This window comes from Urocampus carinirostris, chromosome 20 (genome assembly GCF_059441175.1).
Source record: "Urocampus carinirostris isolate Australia breed hairy pipefish chromosome 20, RoL_Ucar_1.0, whole genome shotgun sequence".
NCBI lineage: Eukaryota > Metazoa > Chordata > Actinopteri > Syngnathiformes > Syngnathidae > Urocampus > Urocampus carinirostris.
The window spans coordinates 3,763,836-3,791,758 of NC_142368.1; the positions used below are offsets into that span (position 1 = coordinate 3,763,836).

General features: G+C 41.8%; 1 protein-coding gene across 2 annotated transcripts; it reads right to left on the reverse strand.

The window, feature by feature from the left end:
* Positions 1-1,505: 1,505 nt before the first annotated feature.
* On the reverse strand, positions 1,506-27,049 carry tulp4a (TUB like protein 4a). Of its 2 annotated transcripts, none has more exons than XM_088324789.1 (14): positions 26,906-27,049; positions 25,539-26,139; positions 18,511-18,639; positions 17,141-17,302; positions 14,654-14,834; positions 12,573-12,680; positions 12,348-12,514; positions 11,149-11,373; positions 10,847-11,081; positions 9,255-9,399; positions 8,917-9,061; positions 8,748-8,841; positions 4,155-7,201; positions 1,506-1,831 (listed from the first exon to the last, which is right to left on the reverse strand). In XM_088324789.1, the coding sequence occupies exons 2-14, from the start codon at positions 25,788-25,790 to the stop codon at positions 1,715-1,717; spliced, it is 5,007 nt and encodes a 1,668-aa protein (XP_088180915.1). In that variant the 5' UTR covers positions 25,791-26,139; positions 26,906-27,049; the 3' UTR covers positions 1,506-1,714. The 2 variants fall into 2 exon arrangements, with proteins under 2 accessions (XP_088180915.1, XP_088180914.1); XM_088324788.1 differs by having other exon boundaries at positions 8,917-9,088.
* Positions 27,050-27,923: the final 874 nt, after the last annotated feature.

Here is a 27,923-nt window from a genome sequence, read left to right on the forward strand (position 1 = left end):
GCATGCATTCCTTATTTCCTTTTTTGGTCTTAATAGAACATTGTTAATCTTTTAATCTCGGTTTTAAACAGAAAAAGGTGATATTTTACCAGAATATTATAAGATTACAAAGAAAAATGCCTATTATTTTGCAGCATTTAATGTGAGATTTTAGAAGAAAGTTACTATAGGATGAGAAAAAATCGTGTCACTGGGGAGAATCAAGATTAAGAAGGTCTTATTCTCTTTTTTTGTAATCCTGGTTTTGTGTCATTTTGGCACCCTAAAACAATTTCAAAAATCAATAATTTTACCCCAATTTGGAAGATTACGGAGAAAATGCTCATTATTTTGCAACAATTAAGATGAGATTTGAGAAAAAGGTTGCATCATTATGAAAAAAGTCCTGTTGCTGTGTGGCAATCAGGGGAAAAAGGAGATGTATTGAAAATAAAAAAACATAACAATTTATTCATATTTTTGAAAGGGTTACTTTCTAACCACAATAATGTCAAAAACCAAAACAAAATTTTAAAAGAAATAAAATTCTTTATCTCTTTAATTGGAAAAAAATATAAAAGAAACCTTAAAGGAAATACATAAAATGTGAGAATAATTTATTATATTCTATATTATTTTAAATACTTATTTTTTAACCAAGATAATGTAAAAGACAAGATGTTTTTTAAAGAATTAAAATGGCAGTTAAAAACAAAGTTCTTACATTTGAAACAAAAAAATAAAAATGTTAAGGAAAAAAAACAAAGGAAATGTAAATTATTTTAATTCAAAAAATGATGCGATTAATGTTTGTAACCTAATAAAATATACATTTTCAGATTTCTGTTTCCTAAATAGTAATAAGCTGTATGTTAAAGGCTGTTTACAACCAAAGGTACGTTGTAGTTTAGGGAAAAGTCAAATTTTTACAAGCTATTTGAAATCTATTTTTGAAATACTGACAATAAAATGTTATTAGGGAGGGAAAAACTTCATTTATGTATCGATTTCCCAACTTCGACCCACTGGCTTCATCCTTCATTGGTGTTACTAACTTAGAAAAAAAACATACAATCAAAAATGATTTGTTTTTGCGTTACTATTACAGCATTGGTACACAGTGGCAGAGTCACGCAAGTTTCTTTGCACTCAAAACAGACAAAAAAAAAAACAGCTTTTATTATGACTGATATGTCTGGAGATTTTGAGAGAACCGCAGAAAAATATTCCCTGCACCTCGTTGTTTGTGTATGATAATTAAGGGTGGGGTCAAACAAACACGCACTTCACGGAAGTGACATCAATATCACGAGTCTCCCCCTCGTGGTGCGGAGTGTAATGACAGAATGATTACCATGTAAATGAATCCACTTTTTTATCCTTCAATTGTTTGGAAAAAAAGGAATGACAGATTGAGAATGCCTCACCCTCTCAAAAAGCAAAAGCAGTGTTAGCTAATAGCGAGTACAGCAATGGATTTGAGTGGCCAGTAGTACCTGTGTGGAAAAAGAAATATCACCAGAGTGTGTTTTTCAAGTATTACTGCTGCTCCTTTTATTCTTTTATCTTCCTCAAACTGCATACTGACAGTTTCCTCATCTAAAAGCGTCTACTTGCCTAACTGAAGCAGCGTTTTATTTGCATGACGGTTGCCCGTGGCAGCATCGTGTAGTGCAGCTGGGTGGTTTCTCCTCCTTCCCTCCCGGTTCCGGTTCTATCGAACCGGGTCGCTGTATCATTTGAGGCGTTGCGTGACGTTCGCCAACGCTACGGCGAAGGCTTGCACGGCGGAGAAGGGATACTGAAAGTCCAGGATATAGGCGTTGCCGTCGATGCGGCCGAATTGCATCACCTTGGGGAGAGTTAGGGAGGGGGGCAAAAACATGAGTCGGCCTCTAAGAATCTCACAATTCATGAACTCAATTTTGAGAAAGGTGTGAATTGGATGTTTGTAGCCGTCAATGTCAGCGAATGAGCTGGAATCTATCTCACTTTAAAACGCTTCGTTATCTGACACGCGTGCATGCAGGTCAAACACAAGAAAGAGTATGTTAAAGGGATCGGATTTTTTATGGAAGAGCCAGATTTTGAACAATGAGCTAAAACCGAGCTTTCCTTTAGAATGCCTTATTCTATAAAACAGGGTTTTGGAACCTTTTTGACCAAAAGAGCCATAAAAGCAAACATTCTTAAAACACTTTTTGAGAGACAAAATTCAACAAAACCGCCAAACCTGCTCTTCAAATGTGTAATTGGATGATTTGATCAAATCTATGATATATTGATAATAATAATTATCATTATTATTATAATAACAGAGCGGGCAGCACGGCGGCGCAGTGGTCAGCGCATGAGCGGCACAGTTCTAAGGTCTTGGGAACCTCCTGTGTGGGTTCAAATCCAGCTACTGGACTTCCTGTGCGGAGTTTGTATGTTCTCCCCGTGCTTGCGTGGGTTTCCTCCAGGCACTCCAGTTTCCTCCCACATTCTAAAGACATGCATTTCAGGTGGATTGGCCGGTCCAAATTGTCCCTAGGTGTGAATGAGCGAGCGAGTTGTCTGTCCCTTTGTGCCCTGCGATTGGCTGGCAACCAGTTCAGGGTGTCCCCTGCCTAGTGCCCGATGATTGCTGGGATGGGCTCCAGCACCCACGCGACCCTACTGAGGATAAGCGGTGCAGCTAATGAGATGAGATAATAACAGAGCCTGTGTCCAATATTAGTATACCGGTACTCAAAATTTGTCTCCTTCGCTCCGTTACTTGAGTGTTGAGGCTCATTTTTGTCCTAACTAATAGTTTCTAAACAAGGTGAAAGCAAAGTTATTTTCTAAAAATGTCGTAAAATACTGCAAATGAAAAGGATATCCTCTTTTTTACCTTCGGCGCACACTGCGCTGAGCAAGAGATAAAGAGTGACTTGCGCTTACCCAATCAAATCTTAGTGGTTTGCTGGCGTTTTGGGGTGTTTACAATTTGTTGCGTGGGTTTTCATCAAAACATCTCACAACAATGAACATAGTTTATTGAGTTTCCGTTTACAGGATTTCTTGGCAACCTAATACCAAAACGGGGTATGTTGGTGTGACTCCCTGAATGTAAACTGTAGTTCAGAATGTGCTCTAAATATACTGGACTGAACCCAATGTCAACTCATTGTGGTCTCAGCTTTGCATGTACCAAAATCTGGATTTGACCATCTGACTTTGCAAAGCCGAAATTTGATCTCCGAAGCCATTATGAAAAGAGCCATATGGCTCACAAGGCATAGGTTCCTGACCCTAGCTTTAATACAAGTACATGTGGGTCACACACATTATTATTAAAAAAAAATAAAAAAAATTGCCTGATCTTATTTTCTGGGTAGGCATGCAAACTTCAAAGCTAAGAAAAAAAGTCCCAAACATAAATCTATTGCAAAAAGGAAAATAACAATCTTTCAAGGGCTATACAAATAAACTTAATGTTATTGACTTGTTGGCAGATCATTCGGAAATCAATTAAAAATTCCTTAATTAAATGTCGTTTTTTGTGAGGTCAAAAAATGGAAAACAAATTATACAATTCCCAAAAAAATATCAAAAGAAAATAGAAAATAACAATGAGCAGAGTCACCCCAATAAATATATGTATTTTTCCTCATTTATATTATTCATTTATTTCAAGCTTATTTAACTGTAGAGCACTTCGTTGTCTGCCATGATTGCATGCACCTCAATTATTAGCCGAATAGACAAAAATTCTCAGCCCAATTATTTTTGTTTTATTATTTACACTATTTATTGTATTTTTAACTGTTGAGCGCTTTGTTGTCTGCAATGAGTGTAGGGACATCACGCCGATACTTTACAGAAGGTTAAATAAATATCCAAATGACTTAAATGATTTATAAGACATTTGAGTGATTACGTTTGAGGTGTAAGCATCAAAGTGTAAAAAGTGAAGACAAGGAAAGCATGCTGGGCAAAGTAGCATCTATATTCAGACAAGAGTTAAGAAATAACTGGAAATTATAAGTGCCGATATCAGATAATAGGAATTTGAAAAAACTACTAAATTGTTAAGTATTTCTTTCAAAATATCAGCTATTTTTTATGCAGAGTGGAAGGGAAGTTTGTATGGGTACACGGTATAGACTATTCAAGAGTAGTCACAAACCATTGGTCATTCATCTTACCTGCCTGCCCTCCAGCTCGATCTGAAAGTTCTTGGCCGACTCCTGCGTGACGCGTCCGCCGAAGTCCAGCTGATAAACCTGCGTGGCTTCGTTCCACAATGGCTGCTTATTGGCCATGACGTAGACGAAGCCCTGGCTGCCCAGGCCTCGATCCTCCTTCTCGTTGGCCTTGCGGCACCTCATCTCCTCCAGGTCACTGGCCGCCCTAAGGTTCCTCTTGCTCTTCCAGCCCTTCTTGCCGTTTTGGTTGAGGAGCTCATCGCCACTGATGAAGAGCTCCGGCTCGCTGTCCGAGCTGTCCTGAAACTCATTGCTGGTGGCTGCCTTGCTCTGTTTTTTAGCCTTCAACTGCTCCTTCGGCCCCTTCCCCTTCTTCTTATCCCGGCTGCTGAGCCGCGGGCTGGAGATGAGGGCGTTAAAGTCGCCCAGCGCCCGGCCTTCCTTTTTGGACTTACTCCCTTCAGGAGGAGGCGGCACGTTGGTCTCCTCTGCCCTCTTGCGGTTCTTTTTACTGGACTTTTCCGAACGAGGAGGCACGGGGCTTTCAGCCAAGGAAAGAACTTCCGGGAAGCCTTCGCCGTTTTCTCCGGTGGCTTCTTGGAGGTTATTGTGTAGTGGGGGTGGGGGTGGAGCAGGAGGGGGAGGCGGTGGCGCAGGTGGCGAAAGCGCATTTTTATCAATGGCCGTGTGAAAAGCTTTCGGTGGTAGGGGAACAGCAGGACTTGAGAGAGGCGGACACGAGTTATATGTCCCCCAAGGTGTGTGGAGGGAGATGGGAGGAATGGGAAGCCCAGTACATGAGCTTCCTGTGGGATACATTGGTGGAAGAGCGCAGCAGGCTAGAGTAGTAACCGGGTAACCGGCGGGCAAGACGACGGTGGCATCCTGTGAAAGTGAAACGGGCGCCACCACTTCTTTTGGGGAGGAGCAAGGTCGAGGTGACGTGAGGACGGGTTGAAGTTGTCCCCCTGAGTAGGCGGTAACCGAGGGATACTGGAGAGAAATTTGGTACCCGGAGGCGGCTTGAGGACCAGGTGACTTGGGTGAAAGGACGTAAGGCAGCCTGGACATGTCCAAATGCTGCGTCGGGCTGAGGATAAGCGGCGGCGGTTTGTGGGGTCCCGGGTTGAGCGACGCCGTCCGCTCCTGAGGGATCCAAACTTCCTCGGTGGAGGTAGGGTCCCACTGATAAGGAGGCGGGCGTTTCACGAGCAGGCCCGGCGTATCACTTCCTCCTAAAGCCAAATGCCGGAGGGACTGATTCAACGATTCGTCCTCAGTGAAGGCCGAATTTACATAATCCACACGCTCCCTGCTGCTGCTTCCTCCTGCAGGTCCAGATCCTTCCAGTGCGCTAAGCAGATTGTAGGAGGATTGTGAGGCAAGGGCGGTTCCGCTGTTGGAGTGGACAATAACAGTGCTGTGCGGAGCGCCGTTCCCGGGTGGAAAATCTTGCCTGATTATAGTACCTCCCGCTATTCCGTTGGCGCTACCTGGCGCCGTGACTCCGATGCTCGCTCCGCTGCTACACTGACTACAGGTGTATAAGGCGGTTTGCAGCCTCTGCTGGTAGGAGGCTGCTAGTGAACTGTTATTTTTAGCTTTGGGTGGCAGCGGCCTTGGCGGCTCCATCATTTGTGCGACTTTGAGCGTGGCCTCGCGGCTATTCCTCCGAAGCGTGGCGTGGATGACGCTGCTGTCTGGCTTTTGTCCAGGAATTCTGTTCTGATTGGCTGGATCGGGATACGGAGGCGGGTCTCCGCTCGGTATCGAATAGCGAGGAGCGGTGAGCCTGTTGAGGGTGGCAGAGCCGTACGGCAGTTGGGTTTTCTTGCCCTCGGAGGAAGAGGAAGAGGAGGTGACCCTGAGGGTGGCGGAGCTTCCGGGTCCCTGCAGGCTGTAGACGTTTTGATTGCAAACCAGGCGGCTTCGAGGACGGCACACTTCCTCTACATTGCCACTGCTATCAAAGGTGGTGATACGCTCGTAGCCGAGCGGGGCGGGGTACTGATTTAGTGGATAAAGTTGTACGTCTACTTTTCTTCCACTGAAATCACCGAGAGGTGGAGTTCCAGAAAATCCCCCAGTTGTTCCCGACGAGGCAGGCATGTCGGGGGCCGACATGGAAGCGGACGCTGCTGCTGCCGCCGCCACAGCGGCAGCTACGGTTCCAGGATAAGGAGGAGGGGGGGTCATTTTACTTAATTCCAACGGCGCACTGAAGACCACCGTGTCGGCCTCAGCTAGTTGCGAACCAGTACGCGGCGTTTTGATTTTCAGGAGGGTCTCATGGTCCCCCGCTGAACCCCTTTCAACAGGAAGATCAGGCGGCGGGATCTGGATCTGCAGGGCCCCTGTTGGGACTGGACCTGAGGTCTGCAGTGATGACATCGATGGAACAGGTATTTGAATGTGAAGCTGCTGCTGCTGCTGCTGCTGCTGGAGAATGTGTTGCTGTTGTTGTTGCAGTTTCTGTTGCAATATGTGCTGCTGGAATTGTTGCTGATGATGTTGGAGCTGCTGCTGGTGCAGTTGTTGTAACTGCTGCGGTGAAGGCTGATGAGCTTGTGATCCCGCAACAGTGAGACGACTCATGTCCACCCCTCCAAAAATCACCTGACCAGGATTAGAGTATCGAGTGGACACCGCATAATGAGCTGTCAGGACACTGTCCTGACTCTGCTCAGAAGCAGAAGAAGCCACAGGAGGAGCGGCGGTTCCAGGAGTGGTGGCTGTGGGATTGGTGAGAACATCAAGCTGAACATTTTGATTAGCCAGAAGGGATTGGACGAGGCCAATGCTCTGTGCAGGGGACATGGCCTGGGCTGGACTGTGGATGGGCGCGATGGGGATGTTGACAGTGCAGGGCGGGTTGTCATCGGCACCGCCCGCCGGCCCCGATACGGGCATGTCGTCCTCATCCTCGCTGAAGACGTTGGGGCTGAAGACGGGTAGATTGATGTACTCCATTGAGATCTTACGCACCTCGGGCAGGTAGATTGTCATCTGCCTGGGCTGCAGGTGGAGGAGACTAGTTTTGTAGATGACTGCAAGGAGACAATGCACAAGTCAGAAACATGATCGACGTGGTAAATGGTTAAAAACTCAAATATGCCCTTTGAGCTCTTCATTTTTTTAACAAGTGTCTAAAATGCAAGGAACACTTCCCAATCACCCAAAATTGTGTCAGTCAGGAAACTACATACCGTTCTACTTTTGACTTGTTTTTTAAACTACTGCAATAAAAACTTAATACTCATAGATTGGTTTAAGATTTTACAAAATTTGGGGTGGTCAATTACATGAAACACACCAAAATTTCAATCAGCAGTCTAAAAAAAAACAAAAAAAAACCGCTGTCATAAGATGACAATTTGCACTTCAATTTTGTTATTGTTATACAATGACAATTAGGTCCATTCAATTCGTAAGCAATTTGTGAATCATTTTGGTCATATTTTGTCAATTAATTCCGCTTTGTACACCGCAAAAAGTAAAAATAGCCTAAAATAATAACGGTTGTTTTTCAGCTAAGATAATGTGGTCTTTTCTAGTATTTTTGTAAAAAGGATTCTATTAACATATTTTTGCTCAATGTGCCAAAAGTCCAGTTTAAATAAAAATAATAACTAGGACTACAATGAAACTAATAGAAAACAAGGTGATGAGATAATTGAAATGAAAACGTAAAAACGGGCCAAAAGGAAATAGCCAAAGCTTATCTTGTTTTTGTTCCCAAAAGATACAACTAAATGTTCAAAAGCACTATTTATATGTGTTTAAAAGCACTACAATATTTTTGTGCCTATTCTTAATTTTCCTCTTTTTGTCACTGTTGCCATGGCACCCGATTGGCCCCGCCCGTGTGGCGCCAGCAGCGGCTCATTGACAGATTGGCTTCCCTTCTATTTAATCTAAGTTCTCTGACTCACCCTTTGTCAGTCCGTCAACAAGCCTCTGCACCCGCTAGACGTGGGTTTTGACTCTGTCCGGCTTCCTGCTTGTGTTTCCTGTCCGGTATTGTTCCCGTCTATTTTGTCCTGTTTAATATCGATCCCCAGTTTCCTTCCAGTCTAGTTTGTCCTGTTTAATTTTGATATCCAGTTTTGATATCAATCCTGTCTGTCTCGACCCCATCTGTCCGATATTTGCTCGTGCAATTGATACTGATCTCATCGGCCTCTGGCTTCCTGTCGTTCCACGCCAAACTGCTGCCTTGCGTCTATTACCCAACGATTGCCGAATCACTGGCGTTTGGGTTAACGTGCATGACTGCCCCATTTCCCGTAAAATAAAAGCTTGTGTGAGAAACGTCACGCATTTGGGTTCTCCCCCTGTTCCGGTTCTTGACACTTTTAAGTCTTTAATAAACGCAACCTCTAATCTTGTTTTGAACTATGTTCACTGCATTGTTATCAATGACGATAAAGAGAATTCTAATTTTTTTAAATGTTATCCACCACACAGTGTACCAGAAGTAAATCCTTTCTTATTGGGCAACAAAAAGGGTGGATGATGGGCCACAAACGGACCTCCCGACTACAATTTGGACAGCACACCACTGTACCTCACACAAAAATAATAATATCTTACCTGCACCAAGGTTTGTTGGCAAAAATGCAGCCAGCCCAACAATTTTGAATTTTGTCCCCCAAATATTTGATGTGACCTGAGCAAGGTAATTTTGCTGAAACATATACATTGAAACAATGAGTCTCAAATCTTCGTCTATTAAAACACTTTCGATTATGTCAATGAATACCTGAGTAATGTCATCTAACGGGAATTCTCTCCGAGTTAGACTCGGTGACCCGATGGAGGGTTTGCGTATGGGTAAACGGGGTGACCTGGAAACCTCCTGGGCGGCGCGTGACAGTTTGGGTGATTTCCTGGGATCGATGTTGATTCTGTTGGTAAATGGACAAACTAAGTCTCTACGGAGAAAGTAGCAAATGGGAAGAGGGGGGGAAAAGATGGCGTAAGCATGCAATGAAGCACAATAGTACAGCATAGTGTTAAAATTCATTAAGGCAAGAGAAGCACTTGGTCATATTAAGTCTGTCAAACAAAAAGGGGCAAGTCCTGTGTGTGATTGTTTACCTGGGAAGCTTTGGGGATTTACTGCCCCGGGAAATCTTGGGAGACTTTTTCCCGACCCAGTCGTCGCTGAGTTCGATGTCGCTGGAGTCGGAGCAATTGCAGCTGTCGATCATTGCTGATATCAGGCTGTTGCCGTAGATTTCATCTAATATTGAAGAATATAGAAAAAATAAAATAAAATACCAGTTTAATTCAATATTTATGGTCACGCAAGTATTTGAGGTTTGTGCGAACTGGGCTGCATTGATTTAAAGAAGAGCAAAAAAAATGTATTGATTTAATTTTTTGTACAGGCCGATACAGAGTCGCGATCTGATACTCTGACAATGCATGAGGAAAAGAGATTTCAGAGCTGCCAAACATTAAACATCAGTTTTTCAGTAAGACATAAAAGAATTATGTGATTTTTTTTAAAGTTTTTGTAGTAACATGTAGGAGCGCCATGTTTACATTGAAAGTGGTTCATAGACAATGTCACTTAACAAATAACCTCACATCGAACCGGTTTCTACTGCAAAAGCCATGTAGATGGCTCTACTGCACCATAAATAACTTATGAACAATCAACATTGAGTCAAGTCATTTTTATTTGTGACGCCCTTAATCACAAGGAGTCTCAAAGGGCTGCACAGACCACAGATTATTGTCAACCACAGACTATTATGACACCATTCCCTGATCTAATACCTACATGAGGGCAAGGAAAAACTCCAAAACCTCAACATGAGGAAAATGAAGAAACCTTGAGAAGGGACCGCACATTAGGTCATCCCCCTTCCAGGATGACTAGGCTTCCAATGGATGTTGCAAAAACAAACAATACAGAGATATTGTCAACATAAAATATATGCTATACATTAGAAGGGTGTTATAAGCTTCAACGAGCTTTTCTTGATTCCTTTGAATTTTGTAGTTTTTCTCGAAAATGTGCATTTTGTAATTTGCTATAAACTGGTGGATTAAACCACGGAGAATTTTGAGTATTTGGTAGCACAGATATAACCTATTTGTCTAACATGATTTAATATACACGCAAGTTTTCATTTTAAATGTGATTATTAATAGACCATATCATCAAATTAGTTTTTGAAACACACATAATTCATGCAAAGTAATATATTACACCCCTTTTAAGGACTAAATTTGCTAATATGCATTAAAAAAACTAAATGTTGTTTTCCTTTGGATGACATTTAAAAATATATTGATAAAAAAATAACTACCTGCTAAAAAAATGGCTGAAAAATGCACACTTAAATACGAATATTGAAGTTTTTCTAATTTTTTTAAGTAGCAACTTATGTCATTACTATGTGGTTCCAATGTTATTATTATATTATTACTAGGTTATAATGATTAGAAATAGGGTTAAAATGAACACAGTTAACCGATATAACGTTGTTTTCATGTTTTTGACCATGTCAATGATTTCTAATGCCGGATAGAAATCAAGTTTTCGGAAAAGATGTCCCATTAGTAGTGAGTCTGCTGGCTACTCCAGTGCTCTTACGGAGCTACCTGGTGCCCGTGGGCGCCATGTTGGAAATCCTTGCTCTAAAATCATGTACCTTCATATAAATGCAGATCATTACCTGTTTTTCCATCCGTCTTGGGGTCCATAATGACAAACTCCGGCCGCAGTTTACTAATCCGTCGGCCTTTAAGGATGGGCACCAGGCCGCCTAAATACTCCAAGTAGAGAGTGTAGCAGGGACCCCCCACCTCTGGGTTGTCCTCCGTGCGCTTCATCGTACAATGCAGACGCTCATTGCCCACTGTCGGGTAGCTCACAAAGTCACGCAGGTTGTTGGGGTCGGGAATGGGTGGCTGGGGGGATAAAGAAACTTTAGTAATCAAGCGTTACCTCCCGGGAAATCGCTCGGTCCCGTCTTACCCGGATCGTGGGGATAAAAGCGGACGTGACATAGGAACAGAGGCGTGAGGGCATGGTGAGCTTGGCCACGTCCTTTTCTTCCTTCACGGCTGTGGCCATGACCTGCTGGCATAGGAGCTGCAGACTGGCAACTCGGTGCTCAACGCGCACCACGTAGAGCGCCGGACCACACGCCAGGAAGAGACGGGAGTCTCGGTGGCCCCAGCAGAGGGTGGTGATGGGGCGCTAGAAAACAAAACAAGGAGAATTTGACCTTTATTTTCTTGAATGTTTGTAGATGTATTAGAATAGGACTAATTTTTGGCACTGATATAATCAAAGTTGATGAATATCGGTATCGGCATTTTTAATTATTCGACTGGCCGACTATTTAGGCTCAGATGCAGCTGAGCCTCTCTCTCTCCTGGTGTCTGTCTCTGATGCTACCCACCCTGCGCCTTCTCATTGGATAAGCAACCGGGGGCAGAGCCACTAAGACAGGAAGCATAATGTTAGAAAGAAGTAAACTGCTGCAGCTCTACTACCTCCTGCGTCCCAACATGCCTGTGAATCAAGACCGCTGATATTATTAGTAAATTAGTAAATTAGTTTTGTTGAGCAGTACGGCGGCTGAGTGGTTAGTGCGTCTGTGGCACAGTTCTGAAGTCATGGGATCAAACCTTCCTGTGTGGAGTTTGTATGTTCTCCCCGTGCTTGCGTGGGTTTCCTCCGGGCACGCCAGTTTCCTCCAACATTCCAAAAACATGCATGTTCGGTTAATTGGCCGGTCCAAAATTGTCTCTAGGTGTGAATGAGCGAGCGAATTGTCTGTCCCTGTGTGCCCTGCGACTGGCTGGCAACCAGTTCAGGGTGTCCCCTGCCCACTGCCCGAAGATAGCTGGGATGGGCTCCAGCACACCCGCGACCCTACTGAGGATAAGCGGTGCAGATAATGGATGGATGGATAGTTGTGTTGAAATTCTAATTTATTTATGTTAAAGTCTTCAGACAGCGATTAAAGATTTATTTGAATTTCTAACAAATATTATTTGTTACTTTTTGCATTGTTAAAACATTTTAATGACAATTTTTAAGCAAATGAATATCGGCTCAAAACATCAGTTATCGGCCTCCTCTTAATACTAATAATTGGTATCTGCCCTGACAAACCAATATCGGTCGATCCTTAGAATGTATGCCTATCTGTTGCTGTTTCTCACCTGTGCTGGTGTATCCAAAGTGTAGACGTGTTCACCCCGAACGTTATAGAACTTGACGATGGCGTTCCTGGCAGGTGACGGACAAGAAGGGTCGTGGAAGAGGAGTGTTTTCTCCATGCCGCCTACTGCCAGGAGGTCACCTTGCGAGCACCACTGCACAACCACATCTGTGGAAAAAAAGTCATGAGGTCATCGTAAGTGAGGGGCACCCACTGGGTCCATTACCTTTGAGGCCGGAGCGAATGAGGGTGGGCGAGAGGTCGTCGTAGTTGTTCATCAGGCTAATGTCTCCGGAGGTGAAGCTGACTGTGAGTAGAGGTTTGTAGCTGTGCGCTGTAATGGAAAGAATAAGGTGAGAAAAAAAGATGAAAAGCCAATTGTTAGAGACCGAGATCTGAAGCTGTTCTTTCAATTAGGAAATTGTCCAATTCAATCTAGTGGTGACAACCAATTGATAATTATTTGCTTCAGCATATAATGTTTAGAATGTCAAAGACCTTAAAATGTTTTTGAGATTAAGTGTTTGAGGAGTATGTTAGGAGTGACAAGATTGGATAGACTGAGAAATGAAATTGTGAGAGACAGAACTGGAGTAGTAGTTAAACTGAGCAAGTGTGTGGATAAGAGAGTACCAGGTTGGTTTGGACACATGGAGAGGATGGATGAGGAGTGAATGTTGGAGAGGATCTACAGAGCAGAAGTAAATAGAAGGGGACCAAAAGGGAGGCCGCGATTGACGTGGATAGATGGTGTTATGAGTGCACTGCAGGAAAAAAGTCTAAATACAGTGGAAGCTAGAGCTCTTGTTGGTGTTAGGAATGAGTGGAAAGGAGTTCCAAAAAAATAGTGGGATGTTTGGACGTGTTCTAAGGGATGGGCAGGGCACCCGTATGATGTGGCAGGGGTAAACCAGTGAAAGCTGTCGGACTCTGCTGTTGAACAGAAGAGTGTGTTGTGTCTCAATGACCCAAGTGACACGGTCGCTTTCTCGTGTCCCGTTTCATCTGGACGGACGTAAGCATGACCAACTTGGGTGCGGAGGAGATTTGGTTTGGCCATGGTCCAAAAATGTTTGTGTGTGTTTTTTGCTCCCTTTTCCCTTTTTATTTTCTTTGTTTTTGAATGTGTTTGTCTTGCTGTCGGTCACCCCTCTCGAGGGATATGACATGGGTAGATAGATGGATAGGTACTCTTAGCTTCCAGTGTAAGGCAAAAACTGTAATATTCCTCGCTGTCAGTAGGTGGGAGCAGACCCTCTTTGATTGGTACATAGAGCGCAGTGATAGAGGCTGTAAAACCAGAGTAAAATAAAGAAAATATAAAATAAAAGCACTAGAATAAAACAAAAAATCTGCCCGGGAAGTCCTTTTTTGGTGAAAAATACATGCTTCACTGGCTGATAACGTAGCTAATTATAGTACTTTTTTCCTTATTTGACGAGAAAAGACGTATTTAACAAAGTAAAACTAGAACCTTTTGGGAAAAACTAATACAAGTTTTTCCTATTTATTTGTCCATTTCTGGCCAAAAGGCAAAATTGTCTGCTGATGAAACAAATGTTTTTTTCCAAAATCGCTTACACAGAATGCTTCTTAAACAGATCATTCTGGTCTTTTTAATCATAATCAGGGTTTGTACACCTTTTTCATGTGCAATTCAAGCACTTTTCAAGTTTTCAAGCAAGTTTTCCAATTTCTCCAATACAGTCAAAAGAATAAATCAGCGTTTTGTCCAAATTTTAACCATTATTTTTTTCTATTTTCATGCCATCATTCACTAAATCCCTAGCCACCCACCCTCTTGGTCTTTTTACCTGTCCTCTTAGGGACGACGCGAGGCGGCGATGACCCTTCACGTGAAAAATTCATACAAATAATAATTTTCTTCCCGAGGGCCATCACCACCCTAAACAAGTGCACTAGACTGTCTACAAGCACTACCTGGGATATATTGCCTATTCTAATAATCTTTCTTTTATCTCATCATTTTCTTTTAACACAAATTTATCCTGTAGTGCCTTGTTTAGTCTTGATTAAAACACAAAAGTGTGCTGGGGGTCAAAAAGGTTGACAAACACTGTCCTACACGACGCATATGGAGGACAAGAAGAGAGATTTTACCTCTAACGAGTGAATCAGGTGACATGCTGAGAATAAAAACTGCAATTCGATTAATAATTGGTATCACACTGTGAAATATTCTTCCTTCCAGTGCAATAAGAGCAGACAGATGGCGGCGCATCTGCTTTTCCCTGTAATGAAAACAGCTGGACACCAGTAGACACGCAATCACGCTAGCGAGCGTACCTTGCCGCGGGACGTAGTCGTCAGAATCTGTGTCGCTTTCGCTGCTGTCCTCAACCAGGAAGCTGGGATAGTTCCACGACATGCCCACAATGCCGTCAGATTCGTGGAGGAGAATGTGGGCCAGCATGCGCCCGTGGCAGTCCATCACGATCACCTGTCCGTCCGCTGTGCCGAACAGAACCTGGAGAAAAGGGGAGCGGAACTGTGAATCATACAGGTTTGGTCTCAGCACTGGTGGGGATTTGGCACATTGAGGCTTTTTCGACGGGTGTGTTTATGTTGGTAAAATTTGGTCCGGCTAAATCCCTGTTAGCGTCGGGCTGGCGTGGGCTTTTCTGTTTTGTTTGCAACGGTTGGCACACGTTGGCTGCCCACAGTGTGTTGTTCGGGCGGCTAGCCCGGTGGAAGTGATGGTTTTGCCACCATGACCCTTTAATCTTTTGAACGCAGCTTCGCATTGATTGCTGTAGTCGTCATGTTGCTTTTCGTAGTTGGTTCCCTGTTAGCTTGGCTGCTCACCCCGTGGTTTTTAATCGGCTAGCCTGGCATTAGTGCTGGTTTTGCAGTGGGTTGGTCGGGTTGGGTTATTGGCACTTTTGGTTGTTGGTTCGCGGTATGCCCTGGCTGTTCACTGCGTGTTTTTTGGTCAGCCTCGAGTTTTTCCGCAGAGGCTGCGACTGCCTTGATCAATATTGGTTAGCCCTTCGTTGGCGGCTCTCCCTCGTGTTTTTTTGCCAGCTAGCCCCTTTTTGGCTGCTCGCCCTTTGTTATACCATTACTGCTTCCACATGCAACACAACCCCTAGGCATTCTCCACAATAACTACCAGAACTTTGCTCATAATACTTGTAAACTCTTTGAGTAATCAACATGTAAAATAAGATGGCGATTAGCTTGCAAAGGGTGTTGGTGTTCATCTAATGACTTCACAGCTCAGGATGACATGGACAAGACATGCTGCCTTAAAAATGCCGTATCTTGGAAAACAATTGGAATATACTGATGAATTATGTATTGATTTTATAAAAAAAAAAACATGTATTATTTCATTACATTTTGCATGTTTAGGAATTGGGATTACAGACGCCCAATAGCTTTATTTATCTTTATAGAGCATACTATTTCATGAAATGTTCATTTTAAATGTCCCAAACAATACATGTTTCTGATACAAGCCTTAAACATACTTAAATAAACTTTAAACATATGTGATTAAGGGTTATACTAATAAATAATGACAAACATACAATCCAATCTTTTATAGCAAAATATACACATAAAATGTACAATACGGGTCATCAAACCTGTATTTGCTTGAATGTAACTTGAACCTTACCGAGGTGGGTCATACTCTGTTTTTTCAATTGTCCGACTGCTCTCTTTAAATGTTCCTGTATCACCAGAGTACTGCCATGATATGCATATTCTGCTTAGTAAAAATTAGAAAAGCAAAATTTATTTCGTTGTGGTCCAGGCTCCCAAACTTTAGTAATTTTGGTATATATGCTCGATTTTTACATTGTCATTTCTGTATGTTGCTGCTTGAGACAAAGACGCTATTGCTCATGTGCGAAGATTACTGTATTTTCAGGACTATACGTCACAGTTTGTTTCATAGTTTAGCCGGGGGTGTGGCCTAAACTCCGATGAGACTTATCCTAAGTGAAATTATTAACACATTATTATATTATTGAGTTTTACATTTGTATTACCGGTACTGCACATGTTATATTCACACTAAATTACAAAAGGGGACTCTCGTCCAGTGTGGATTATTTCAATCTTGACAGCGACGAAGGAATATGCGACATATCGTCTGTCTACCACCCGAGTTGGAGCAGTTTCTGAAGCTGATAATTTGGTTGCATGTTCTTTATGTTCAATTAATTTGAATAACTGTTAATATTGCATGTCGTTACTGAGATTACCAGGCATTTCAATTATGAAACGTTCGTATACCAAAAATGTATTCAGCCTGTTGTTCTCTATTTTTATTCTAAATTGCCTTCCAAGATTACATGCATTGCATTTCAGGTGAATTGGCCGGTCCAAATTGTCCCTAGGTGTGAATGAGCGAGTGAGTTGTCTGTCCTCGTGTGCCCTGCGATTGGCTGGCAACCAGTTCAGGGTGTCCCCTGCCCGATGATTGCTGGGATGGGCTCCAGCACCCCCGCGACCCTACTGAGGATAAGCGGTGCAGCTAATGAGATGAGATGAGATGAGATTACATGTATGTTTGTGGTGTAAGATTGTATCAAATAAATTTCACCCAAAATGGTTTTTCCTTCTTAATCATGCATTTTTGGGCTGGCACAACTTATACTCAGGGCAACTTATAGTCCCAAAAAATACAGTATATTCATGAAGGGATGCCTCACAAAAGTCCACAACGCAATTCAATGTCAACTATTTGTATTACCGATTTTTGTCGACAACGTCGACTAATTGCCGCAGCCCTAAAGCGAAAAAAAAAGGAGTGTGTGATACCTGCTGGTCGTCAGGTGTCCAGATCCCGCACGTGATCTGACTCTCCAGGTTGATTTCCGACGACCAGTGTCTCTGCCCACTGACGGATCCCACCAGCACGAAGCCGTCACGGTAGGAGATGAGCGCTTGCGTGCCGTCGTGGGACCACGTGAAGTCGCTAACCTGCAATGGAGGTGGACCGCAATCGCATGTGAGAGCGTGATTAAATAAACTATCACCTGTTTTGCACAAGTTAGGCATTGTGGGGGTAAAATGAATACGTGACAGTGGTTGAGTTGATGAAATTCATATGGGATGCCTCCAACCAATTGTTGGTATACAAGCATGCCAATATTGACGTTTTGAAGCTGACATTCATTTCAAGAACAATAAAAAAATGGTTAAAATAATATAATCTTAACAATGAATCAAAATTCTCAAGCTCAATTTAATACACAAATATTTGTTTAATCATCCAAAAATTAAGAGGTTGTTATGTTTATTCCATTTTTAACCGGAAACGAAGAATGAATTTCTCTGTAGGCTTCTCTTCCTGTTTCTCCTTGCAAGTGCAAAATTTAAAGATGTCTGCTCTCCTTAATTTGAGTGTCTACTAAAGTTTAACCTTAACAGTTGTATTTTTTGGCTGAGGTCATTTCAAAACTATCAAAAAACTATACAAAGAAATAAATAAATACATGATTAGAAATAGATTAGTTGTGCATTAGAATTATAATGCACAACGTTGGAATAATAAAATTGTAAGTTTTAATTATACTATTTCCATATATTTATATATTGCTTTAATAACATTTACAAAAATAGTTTTTAATTGAAGTCTATTTAAAACTAGGTAAAAAAAAACTCGCCTTTTTTTTCAAAATGAAAGAAAAAGCAAAGATAATAAATAAATCTATATAACATTATATATATATATATATATATATATATATATATATATACATACTTTGGTTTACTTTTAAATCAAGCAACAAGCATTGTGAGTCGGCAAGGAGGACAGAAAAATGATTCAAATTACAAAAACTGATTTTTAAAGTACACATTTTCAACATTTGTTATTTTATATTTGTGTAATATTATTTCACATTTATGAGTTTTTTTGTTTTGTAATTGATGTCATTTTTAAAGAAAAAAAATCAGGTTGAAAACATTTAAATAAAACCAAGTACTGTTAATATTTACTTTTTTCCTCAAAGTAAAAATAATACTATATTATGCATATTTGTGTCTTTTTTAGAAAATAAAGAAAAACAACAAAAATGAAGATACTGGTACGTTTTTTTTACATTACAGTATTTACTCTGCACTTCTCAGCTATATCTTCATGGAAAAAAAATCAGGATGAGTAAAGAGCAGTTTAGGGGATCTACCTGTGCACCGCGATCATTGACCAGCTCCACGGACCAGCGGCCCTCGTACTGTATCCAGACAAAGATGCCGCCATCAGTATCACAAGTGGCTAGTTTCTGAAAAGGTTCGTTCCATCGGACCAGCACCACCTTTAAAAAAATAAACACATGCAAAGATAAAGGAATGCAGATAACTCTTAGCATGGCCAAATTGAATCACCTTTTGAGGACTTTCAAAGCCAATTTTTCAGTTTTTCCAGTACCATTAGAAGAAGGAATCCTACATTGACAAATACATTTGTGATTTACGTATGCCATTTTTAATCGTTGCACGAGCATTTATCTAGACATGTTTTGTAGATCTAAAGTGTATTACAAAAATATTTGAATAATATGTGTGTATTTTTGAGACAAATCTTTCCCCATATTGTCCATCCATTCATCCATTATCTGCACCGCTTATGCTCAGTAAGGTCGCGGGGGTGCTGAAGCCCATCCCAGCTATCTTCGGGCAGTGGGCACGGGACACCCTGAACCGGTTGTCAGCCAATCGCAGGGCACACAGGGATAGACAACTCACTCGCTCATTCTCACCTAGGGACAATTTAGACCGGCCAATTAACCTGACATGCATATTTTTGGAATGTAGGAGGAAACCGGAGTGCCCGGGGGAAACCTACGGAAGCACGGGGAGAAGTCAAGTCAAGTCAAGTCAAGTCCATGCAAACTCCACATGGGAAGGTCCGATCTCATGACCTCAGAACTGTGCCGCGCACGCGCTAACCACTGCGCTGCCGTGCTGCCCTCTCCATAATGTGTTAGGTAAAATGTACCTGTAGCTTACATTTTCATTTGCAGGAAGTTCTTCCCATTACGATTTACCACCGGGAAACGCTACCTTTATTTTTTGCCTAGCACATAATAAATGTCCGTAATTGATATGTAATCCTTGCACTTATATACGTTTCATAGTGCAGTGTTTAGGTGTAGCGAGATTCTGCCCTCTTGGGTGACACCCATTGGCACCTTAACTAATACCATTTGCCGTTAATCACAAGGGAAAAATGCAATGGCAGAGCGAACAGACCAACTTTGTTGTTATTTTTAGGCAGAATGTTGTGAAACATCGCAACAAATTCAATAATTTACAAGCACTTCACCCAAAGTTCAACGGTACCAACCCTGTCTTAGACATTTGACTTCTTCCACGCATTTGACTTCTTCCACGCTGCATCTAAAGCGACCTTTCCCTGTCACATTAATGCAGCGCTAATTTAAGCATTGAACCAAAAACCTGTACGGTATATCATTAAGCGGGTTAACCTCATTTTGAGAAACCCTCAGAGAACTTGTAATTATCACCATTGAGGTTCGACATTTGACGACAAAAATAGAAAACCGTTTCATGTCGATGGACAGTACGTCAAAAAGCGGTAAGTAATAATTTAGCGTCACCTCAAAGGAACCCATCACTATCCCTGAACTCTCTCCTCCATTTCCTGCATATGTGTGTGTTTGCTCTGTAGCGTGACTCAGCCTATTCCCAGAGGAATAATCCTAAGCGGCGAGCGCTCTCGCTTTCCCAGCACGTGGGCCGTCCTTGCTCTGAGGCGCGACACGGGGCACGTTTTAGCCGGGATCACACTTTTTCCGGCACGACTCCCACGATCGTTTTGGATAAGATGAGGCCTTGTTCTACGCCGCCGTAAGCTTATCACAGATGTACCGTGTCATTCGAAACAAATGTGTCCATTCTATTCGTGGACCGGATGCGAATCCGGAAGGTTTCTCAGAAATAATGAGTGGTGTGCACGGATAGACCTAGGGTGGTTGTTAGGGCACAGGGGCATGACCCTCTTTCTAAAAAAATGTTCTTAAGGTTTCTTCATTTCCCTCAGGCTGAGGTGTAATGCTTGCCTTTCAGACTTCTTGTGTTGAAGGGCTATAGAAATAACAGGGTTCGTACCCCTTTTTTATGGCCAAATTCAAGCATATTTTAAAGACTTTCAAAGCCAATTGGTACCATTGATAGAAGAAATCCAGTGTGAACAAGGTATTTTGCAGAGCCACAAACATATATGCAAATTAATCTTGCGTGTTCGTTTGTCAAGACGTATAATTTTTAGTTTGAGTAAATCCCCAATATATTTGATCAGAAAAATATGTGTGTAATTATTTTTATTACAACTCTCTTAAACTAAATACGTTTTGGGTGTAAAGGTACAGTAATATAAAGCCTACATTTTCAGTTGTCCCATTACAATTTAGACCAGGGAAACCTTAATTTTTTGCATGGTCCAAAAAAATGCCCATAGTTGATACGTAATTATTAATTTAATACACATTTCATAGTCCCTGGTTTAGGTGTAGCATGCACCTGTCCTCTTCGGCGCAATTCTGTACAAATTAATGCCAGCTGCAGTTAATAAGAAGTGTATAATAGAATTGCAAAGTGGAACTGCCAGAGAACAGTGTCTATATAAGTTTAAGCAGACTTGTTGAAAAAGATGGCAACAATTTCAAACATTTACAAGCACTTCACCCAAGTTTCAATCACTTTTTCATCATTGAAAATACAACATTAAAATTCTAGCATTTTCAGGTATTTAAAGCATTCGCGCAAACCCTGAATTAAAAGATTACAAGCAGTAAGTGGCAAGCTAAAAGCAACTGGGGAAAGCTATTTCAGCAAAACTGTCATTTCTTCCTCTGTAGTTAAAAATAGCATTATTTGAAATCAACTTTGCAATAAAGATTGCTCATTAAATACAAAGTAAGGTTATACAAGCAATACAATAAAAAGCCATCCGATTGAGGCAATATTTCCTAAGCGATAATAAACAGAATCCAAAAATGGATTACGTTCAACTATACATCTCCTTCTCGGACTGAAATGTAATAAGAGGAGGCTGCAGGTCTTTCATCCCTTAAATCACCGGCCGGCGCTTATCCATTAATAATTCCCGATTTGGAACCTCGCCACACCGTCTTTGGTGCGTGCACGCGTGACTTTTGTCCGAGACCGGGCTCGCTAAGCTGACCCCAGCAAGTTAAAAGCAGCTAGCAAATCAAATCACGGGGCAAGCGTGCCGGGCGGCAGTGCAGTCAGCAGAAGTGAAAGGACATTGTGAAGGTGCACGGCACAATTCTAAAGAAATGATATGCGCCTAAAACAGTGGTCGGGAACCTTTTGGACACAAAGGGCCATTGAAGCGAAATAACAGGTTTTCCGGACTGTCAGGTGCACCTAATAAATTCCAAATTGGCCAAAAATTAAAAAAAAATCTCCTATACAATGTTTCACAACAATAAAGACAGTGTTTTGTCCCTTTTCAAACTGCTTGAGTTTCCCTTAATTAATAGGAAATACTGGAAATTAATTCAATGGTTGTTTTTCTTTTTTTTTTACAAATATATTGTTGATTGACACTACATGTGATATAAATAAATATTGAGAAAAAAAAACCCACAACAATCAAATCTTACCCGTCATGATTACCGATGTGATGCACCTGTGCCCGCTCCTTTGGCGCGAACTGCTTCGGACTCTGATTGGCTCCCTGTCACTATTTAAACCTACTCCTTTCTGTCACCTGTTGTCAGTCCGTCTGCGAACCTCAGTGTACTCTAGGCAAGTTTTTTCAACCCTGACTCCCACCTGCTTTTGCTCCCGCCTGTTTCCCGGGTTCGACACGTTTTTTGATCCTGACCACGTCTACTCTCCTCTCCTGGCTTTCGACTCTTTTCTGATCCCGACCACGTTTTTGCTCTCCTGTCCCGGCTACTGACTTGTTTTTTTCCGTTCCCGACACCGCTCACCACGGAAGTCCCACTTCCGCGTTCAGAGCGACCTGCTTCCAGCGTCCAGCGATCACTGGATCGTGGGTGCAACCCTTTCCTTTCTTCTAATAAAACTGAGAGAAACGTAACGCAAGTGGGTCCTGTCTCCGTTCTGGTCCTGACACTTACCCCTCTCTCAATTGTAATTTAATTAGGCGCCTCCAAATGATCCCAAACCCCCAAGCAAAGGCACACTTACTTCTTCAGTAAATAATTTATTAGTCTTATAGCATTTTTTTGTAATAAGGACCATCCTTTTTTGTGCAACCTAGGCTTTTTAAAATTGCTACCAACAGAGTCCAAGTTGATCGTCCGCAAACGTCATCCAGTCATCAACACTTCACACGTGCAGTTCATGTGCCTTCCACCTGTCTGAACACTTGACCCCTGTGCCGCACTTAAGAGGAAAAGGCTTTGCCGAGCTAATCCATTCATAGGAAGGACATGTTGCATAATGAGCTTGGCTGCCATGTCAGGCTCAGATCCCATATACCTTCCAAAGCCAATCATACAAATAACATTACGTTTCATTTCTTATTTCCTTTGACATCTAAAATAATGACAAATAGGTTTTGCTTTGTCAGCATTAAACCAGCTAATCGCAAGTCTCATGTACCCTGAATTGTATCACCGCTGCCTTTTGTCTTATAGCACAGTGGCCTTATATTTTCCCCCCAAACAGCACAGCAGTTCTTTTCTATTGAGTTAAGGGTCTGATTTAATATCTTGCTGCCTCAGACACTCCCTCCCTTTTTCTCTGGAGACAGCTGGTCTTCACTTTCTGATAAATCAGGTCACTGCGTGGTTTTGAAACAGTCTTGACATTTTTTTTCTTATACAGTAGATCAACAGGATATGACATTAGTCTGTTCTGAGGTGGGGTTCGCAAAGTAAAATTGTTGTATGGCGGCGAAAGAAACCTATGGTAATTAGCTAATGTCAAAATACCCCAGGTAAATACAACAAAATTGTATGCAAATACTAAAGTAACAATAGTAAATCGTAAGTACTGTTTAAACCGTATTATACGTGTATACGATTAAATAACGTAAATATTGGATGGCAGGAGTGGCTTTGATCAGATGTTTGTCCACAAAATGAAATGGTATTTACTTGCTATATTCGTAAACAAGGTTAACGAGTTGTTTGCCTTTGTTGGACTCCTTGATAATAGCAAGCTTTATTTCCATGGTTATCATGTTTCGCTTCTCCCTTTAGAATCACTGCATAGCCCATAGCGGATTAACACAGTGCAAAAAATATGCGCACTAACTTGCAAAGTCATTATGAAGCACATGAGATGCTGAACTGAATGAAGAGAAAGGCATTGTTGGAGGTTGTTCAGCCAATGGCATATGAGCATTTTCATGATGCAATAGCAGTCCAGTGTTTTGAAGTACATTGACCAATAACAGACAGGCATCTTCGGATCGTACGCACAAACACCCAAAAGTGTGAATTTGATACGTTTTTTGATGTGCTAAATAATTTGTCTTTGATGTCATATAGTGGGGAAGATGCCGTAGAGAAGGGCAAAAAAAACAGCCATAATAGGAAAACGTTATAAAGGGGGGGGGGGGGGTCGCCATATCTTGGGGGTCTACTGTATTAAAAAAAAAAAAAACCTTAGAAAGGGATACCGAACATGTGCGAAAAAAAATTGCAAAATAATACAAATCATCTAATTAGACAAATTTTAGGACCTTCCTCCCTTAATTTCATGATTGCAGATGCATATCTCTTATTTTAAGAACTAGTATTATAAATATCCTCCATCTATCTAATTTGATCTGACATTCTAAAAACAAAAACACCCTTCATTTATTCATTCTCCATCCATCCATCCATTTTCTGCACCTCTTATCCTAACTAAGGTCGTGGGGGTGGTAAAGCCCATCCCGGCTGTCTTTAGGCAGTGGGCAGGGGACACTCATTTTTTTTCTTATTTCTTCTTTAATTACACGGTCCTCCTAGAGGGCCATGTCTAATATCATATATAATGTACGCTGAGTTGTTATTAATGACAATGAAGAAAATTATATATACTCTATAGCAGGGGTCAGCAACCTATGACACGCGTGCCAGAAGGGTTAACCAGTGGCACACGAGCGCACGGCAAAATTTTTCAAAAATGCGCGTTTTTACCTGAAATTTAGACATTTTCGGTTGTGCTCTGTTAATGAGAGGCTTTACGGTAGCGCCCCACCTCTTCTGCTTCGTGTGTGTGTGTCTGCCCAACGCCGAGGAGAGGAGAGATCCGTGTTTTAACCGAGCCACAGAAACACCGGCGCGCGATAAATGAACGAATCATGACAGCTTCTCCAGCGAGAAAATTTCGTTCTTTCCAGCCAGCATAGGCAGATGACTGGGGCTTTGTGCAAAAAAAATGACCGTGCTGTGCATTATGCCTCGAGAGCATTGTACCTCGAACATCAAGGGTTAAATGTCAATACGTAACTAATCATGAACATGAATTCAAAGACGAGTCTGACAAGGCGGAGACGTTAAAACGCGCTGTGTCCAGGTACGGCAAACAAACACAGACCCTGAAAACCATCGTCACTGCTAAAAACGCCATTGCTCACTGCATAGCAAAGCACGAAAAATCTTTTACTCGTGCGAATATATTAAAGAAGCGTTCTTTTCGAGCTCGAAGGGTTTTTTTTGGCGGCTTGCCTAACAAATAGACAATCAAAAACAAAAATAAAACACATCCCCATGTCAGCCAGAAGTGTTGAACGACAAGAGGGGCTGGCAGAAAGCCTGTGCGTGTGTGTTTCAATTTGATATTTTCTGCATTTCATTGGTGAATAGTATGGTAGCTGTCCATATCGCTTGTTTTTTTATTTTAGTTCATTGTTGATGAAAAATGGTTGATTTTTGTGGTCAAATGTTGAAGTCATGGACGTCTACAGGCCTTGCCACGCGTTGCTCACATTCATTTTTTAGTCTATTGGTGAACAAGAATAGTGCTAGATAAATAGGTAAGTTATACGATTTCAATGGCATGTTGTATATTTGGACTAGTGTAAAATGACAGCTCAGTTGGATATGAAAAAAATGTTGTGCGAGTCATTAATCTTGGTGTGGCACACTGATTTACAAGGAAATTTGAAAGTGGCACTCCTCACCGAAAGGGTTGCTGACCCCTGCTCTAAAGTATAGAGAACATAAAGAAGCCCCCAAAATTTTAAATGCCTCCCTCTTACCTCACTGTTGTGCCCTCGTAGGTTGAAATTGACCCTCTGCGGAGTGGGCCGGTCCCGCCGGCAATGACTGGACGTGAAAGTGACGCCGACAACCCCTCGGCCATTGCCGGTAGCCAGCCAGCCTTCCTCGTAGTAGCGCTTGCGGCAAACCGGCTTCTCTTTCTCGCTTTTGGGCACGCGGCCTTTCCAGGACAGGCACAAAATGTTGGAGTCGCTGCATAGGACCGGGCCGTGCTCCACCAAAGCGAACATCCCTACGTCGTTCAGGGGGGCGGGTTCTTGCAGAATTCAAGAGTTACAAAACCTCCGCAATGGTCCATACAGTATTGGAGAAGTTAGGGAATCAACATGGGGAAAGGCACTTGTCATGGTTTAACATCCAAGAAAGACGTGTAAAGAGTCTGCTCAGCATTTCCGGCAGCTAGCACTTGGTTCGAGAGTTGCTTGTGTGTAGCCGCCTCTGTTCTGCGTCCTCATCATCAAATCCTGGCGGCGAGCGTAAGAAGAGGAGGAGTGGGAACTCCTCACCATCAGCTGTAAAACCGTAGGAGCACCACTCCTCTCGGTAAGGTCATAATGCCGGCACAACACGGGCATCCCACTGTGGCAAGTGAAAGGAAAAAGCAGGCAGGTATTTAGTGCAAATCAGTAGGACTTCACGATTTTGGAAGAAAAAAAAACTAATTTTTCAAAGAAAAGTGCATTTTCTGTTTTAGGTTTGTTTTCGTAAGTACTTTATAAAAGTAACATGCTTTAACCTTAAGAAAACTGCACCCTCTTCTGGGGAGCTCTATTAGGGTTGCTGACTGCTGATACTCATGGGTAAATAATAAACGGTCTGCATTTATAGAGCGCTTTTCAAGTCACTGAGGACTTCCCAAAGGGCTTTACAATGTGCTTCACACTCATTCATTCATAGCGTTCTGCTTGCAAACTTCGCCTTTATTGGCTAGTGCCATTAAAACTTGCCTCTGACTGGCTAGCGCCGTTAAAACCCCAACCTGTGACAATCTGCTTGGGCAAATACTCCACTTAAATAACAAAGGGGAAAAAACATAAAAATGGAACTACAGTATAAATCTCGGAGAAAAAAAAACACAGTGTCTTACAATTACACAATCGCACTGAATCACAGCGCAATATTGATTAGAGTTCGATAAATTGTCCTACTGCCAGGATACGGCGACCCTGTTTTACTAATTCAGAGCCATAACATAAAACTACTTTTCATAAGTATTGTCAAACGTCAAAACGTAAAAAAAAATTTTTGTTTCTCGTTTTCTATTTTTAAAACGTTTATAAAGGCTTTGGCACTTCTAATCAGACAGTATCAAGCCGCTGGGAATGACTTCAGTATAATAAATTACCACTGGATGGCAGGAGTGGCTTTGATCAGATGTTTGTCCACAAATCAAGGAAGCCCATCTGCCTAGTTTTACTTCCTGGATTTTTTTTTTGGTACTTCCTGGATGCAGCAATTGTGTAGGCAGCGCCGTATGGCGAGTATTGGGGTAGTAAAGTAGTGAGATAAGAGTAGCGAATATATGGATAAGTACAGAAAGTTAACACTTCATAGCTTTACTCTTTCTAAAAAAGATGAAGTCCCTTTGTCATAGTCTGTTCAGAGACGGATGATGTTTTACGCACGTCCGCGATCGCCATGGTGACAGAAATCATGTGATCACTTCACCTGAAAAATCAGGAGCTGAAAGGTTTTTGAAAAGATCATGCATAAGTTCAGTGTTCTTGCAATAAAATATTATTTTGCAAGCAAAGTACCCTCAAACGGATCTATTGACACTAACAAAGATGTTATACAACGAAATTGTGAATACGCTTGATTGCTATTAAGATTTTCGAGAAGGGTTGTTCAAACCTCACATTGTGTTTGCTGTTAAACGTCATATTGAAATATAATATTGTGAATGTGCTTGATTGCTGTTGAGATTGTCAAGATTGTTTTCTGTTATTAGTGTCAATAAATTTGTTCAAACCAAAAAAACAAAAACAAAAAAAACCTTCTTGTTTATGGAAGGCATTGTTGAGATATTGGAGTTATCAGTAATGCAAAAAAGCACCAAAGTCAAAGTTCTGCTTGAAATGCATCCTTTCACAAGACGTTTTTGAGCATTTTCAGGAAACTTGGCAATGTTCAACTGTTGTTTACGAATGAAAGAGGAATCAAGCTTTCTTTTGATTAGTCCTACGTCTTTATAGCAACAGAACAACATTTTCTGCAGGCCTAAAACATGAATAAAAATGTCAAAAATTGATTTGAGAGATATGTTTGGCATTGAATATGTAATTTTCCCCATTTAACGACATCAACATCAAATTACCATATTTTACGCACCGGATTATAAGGTGCACCCCCCAAAAATAGTC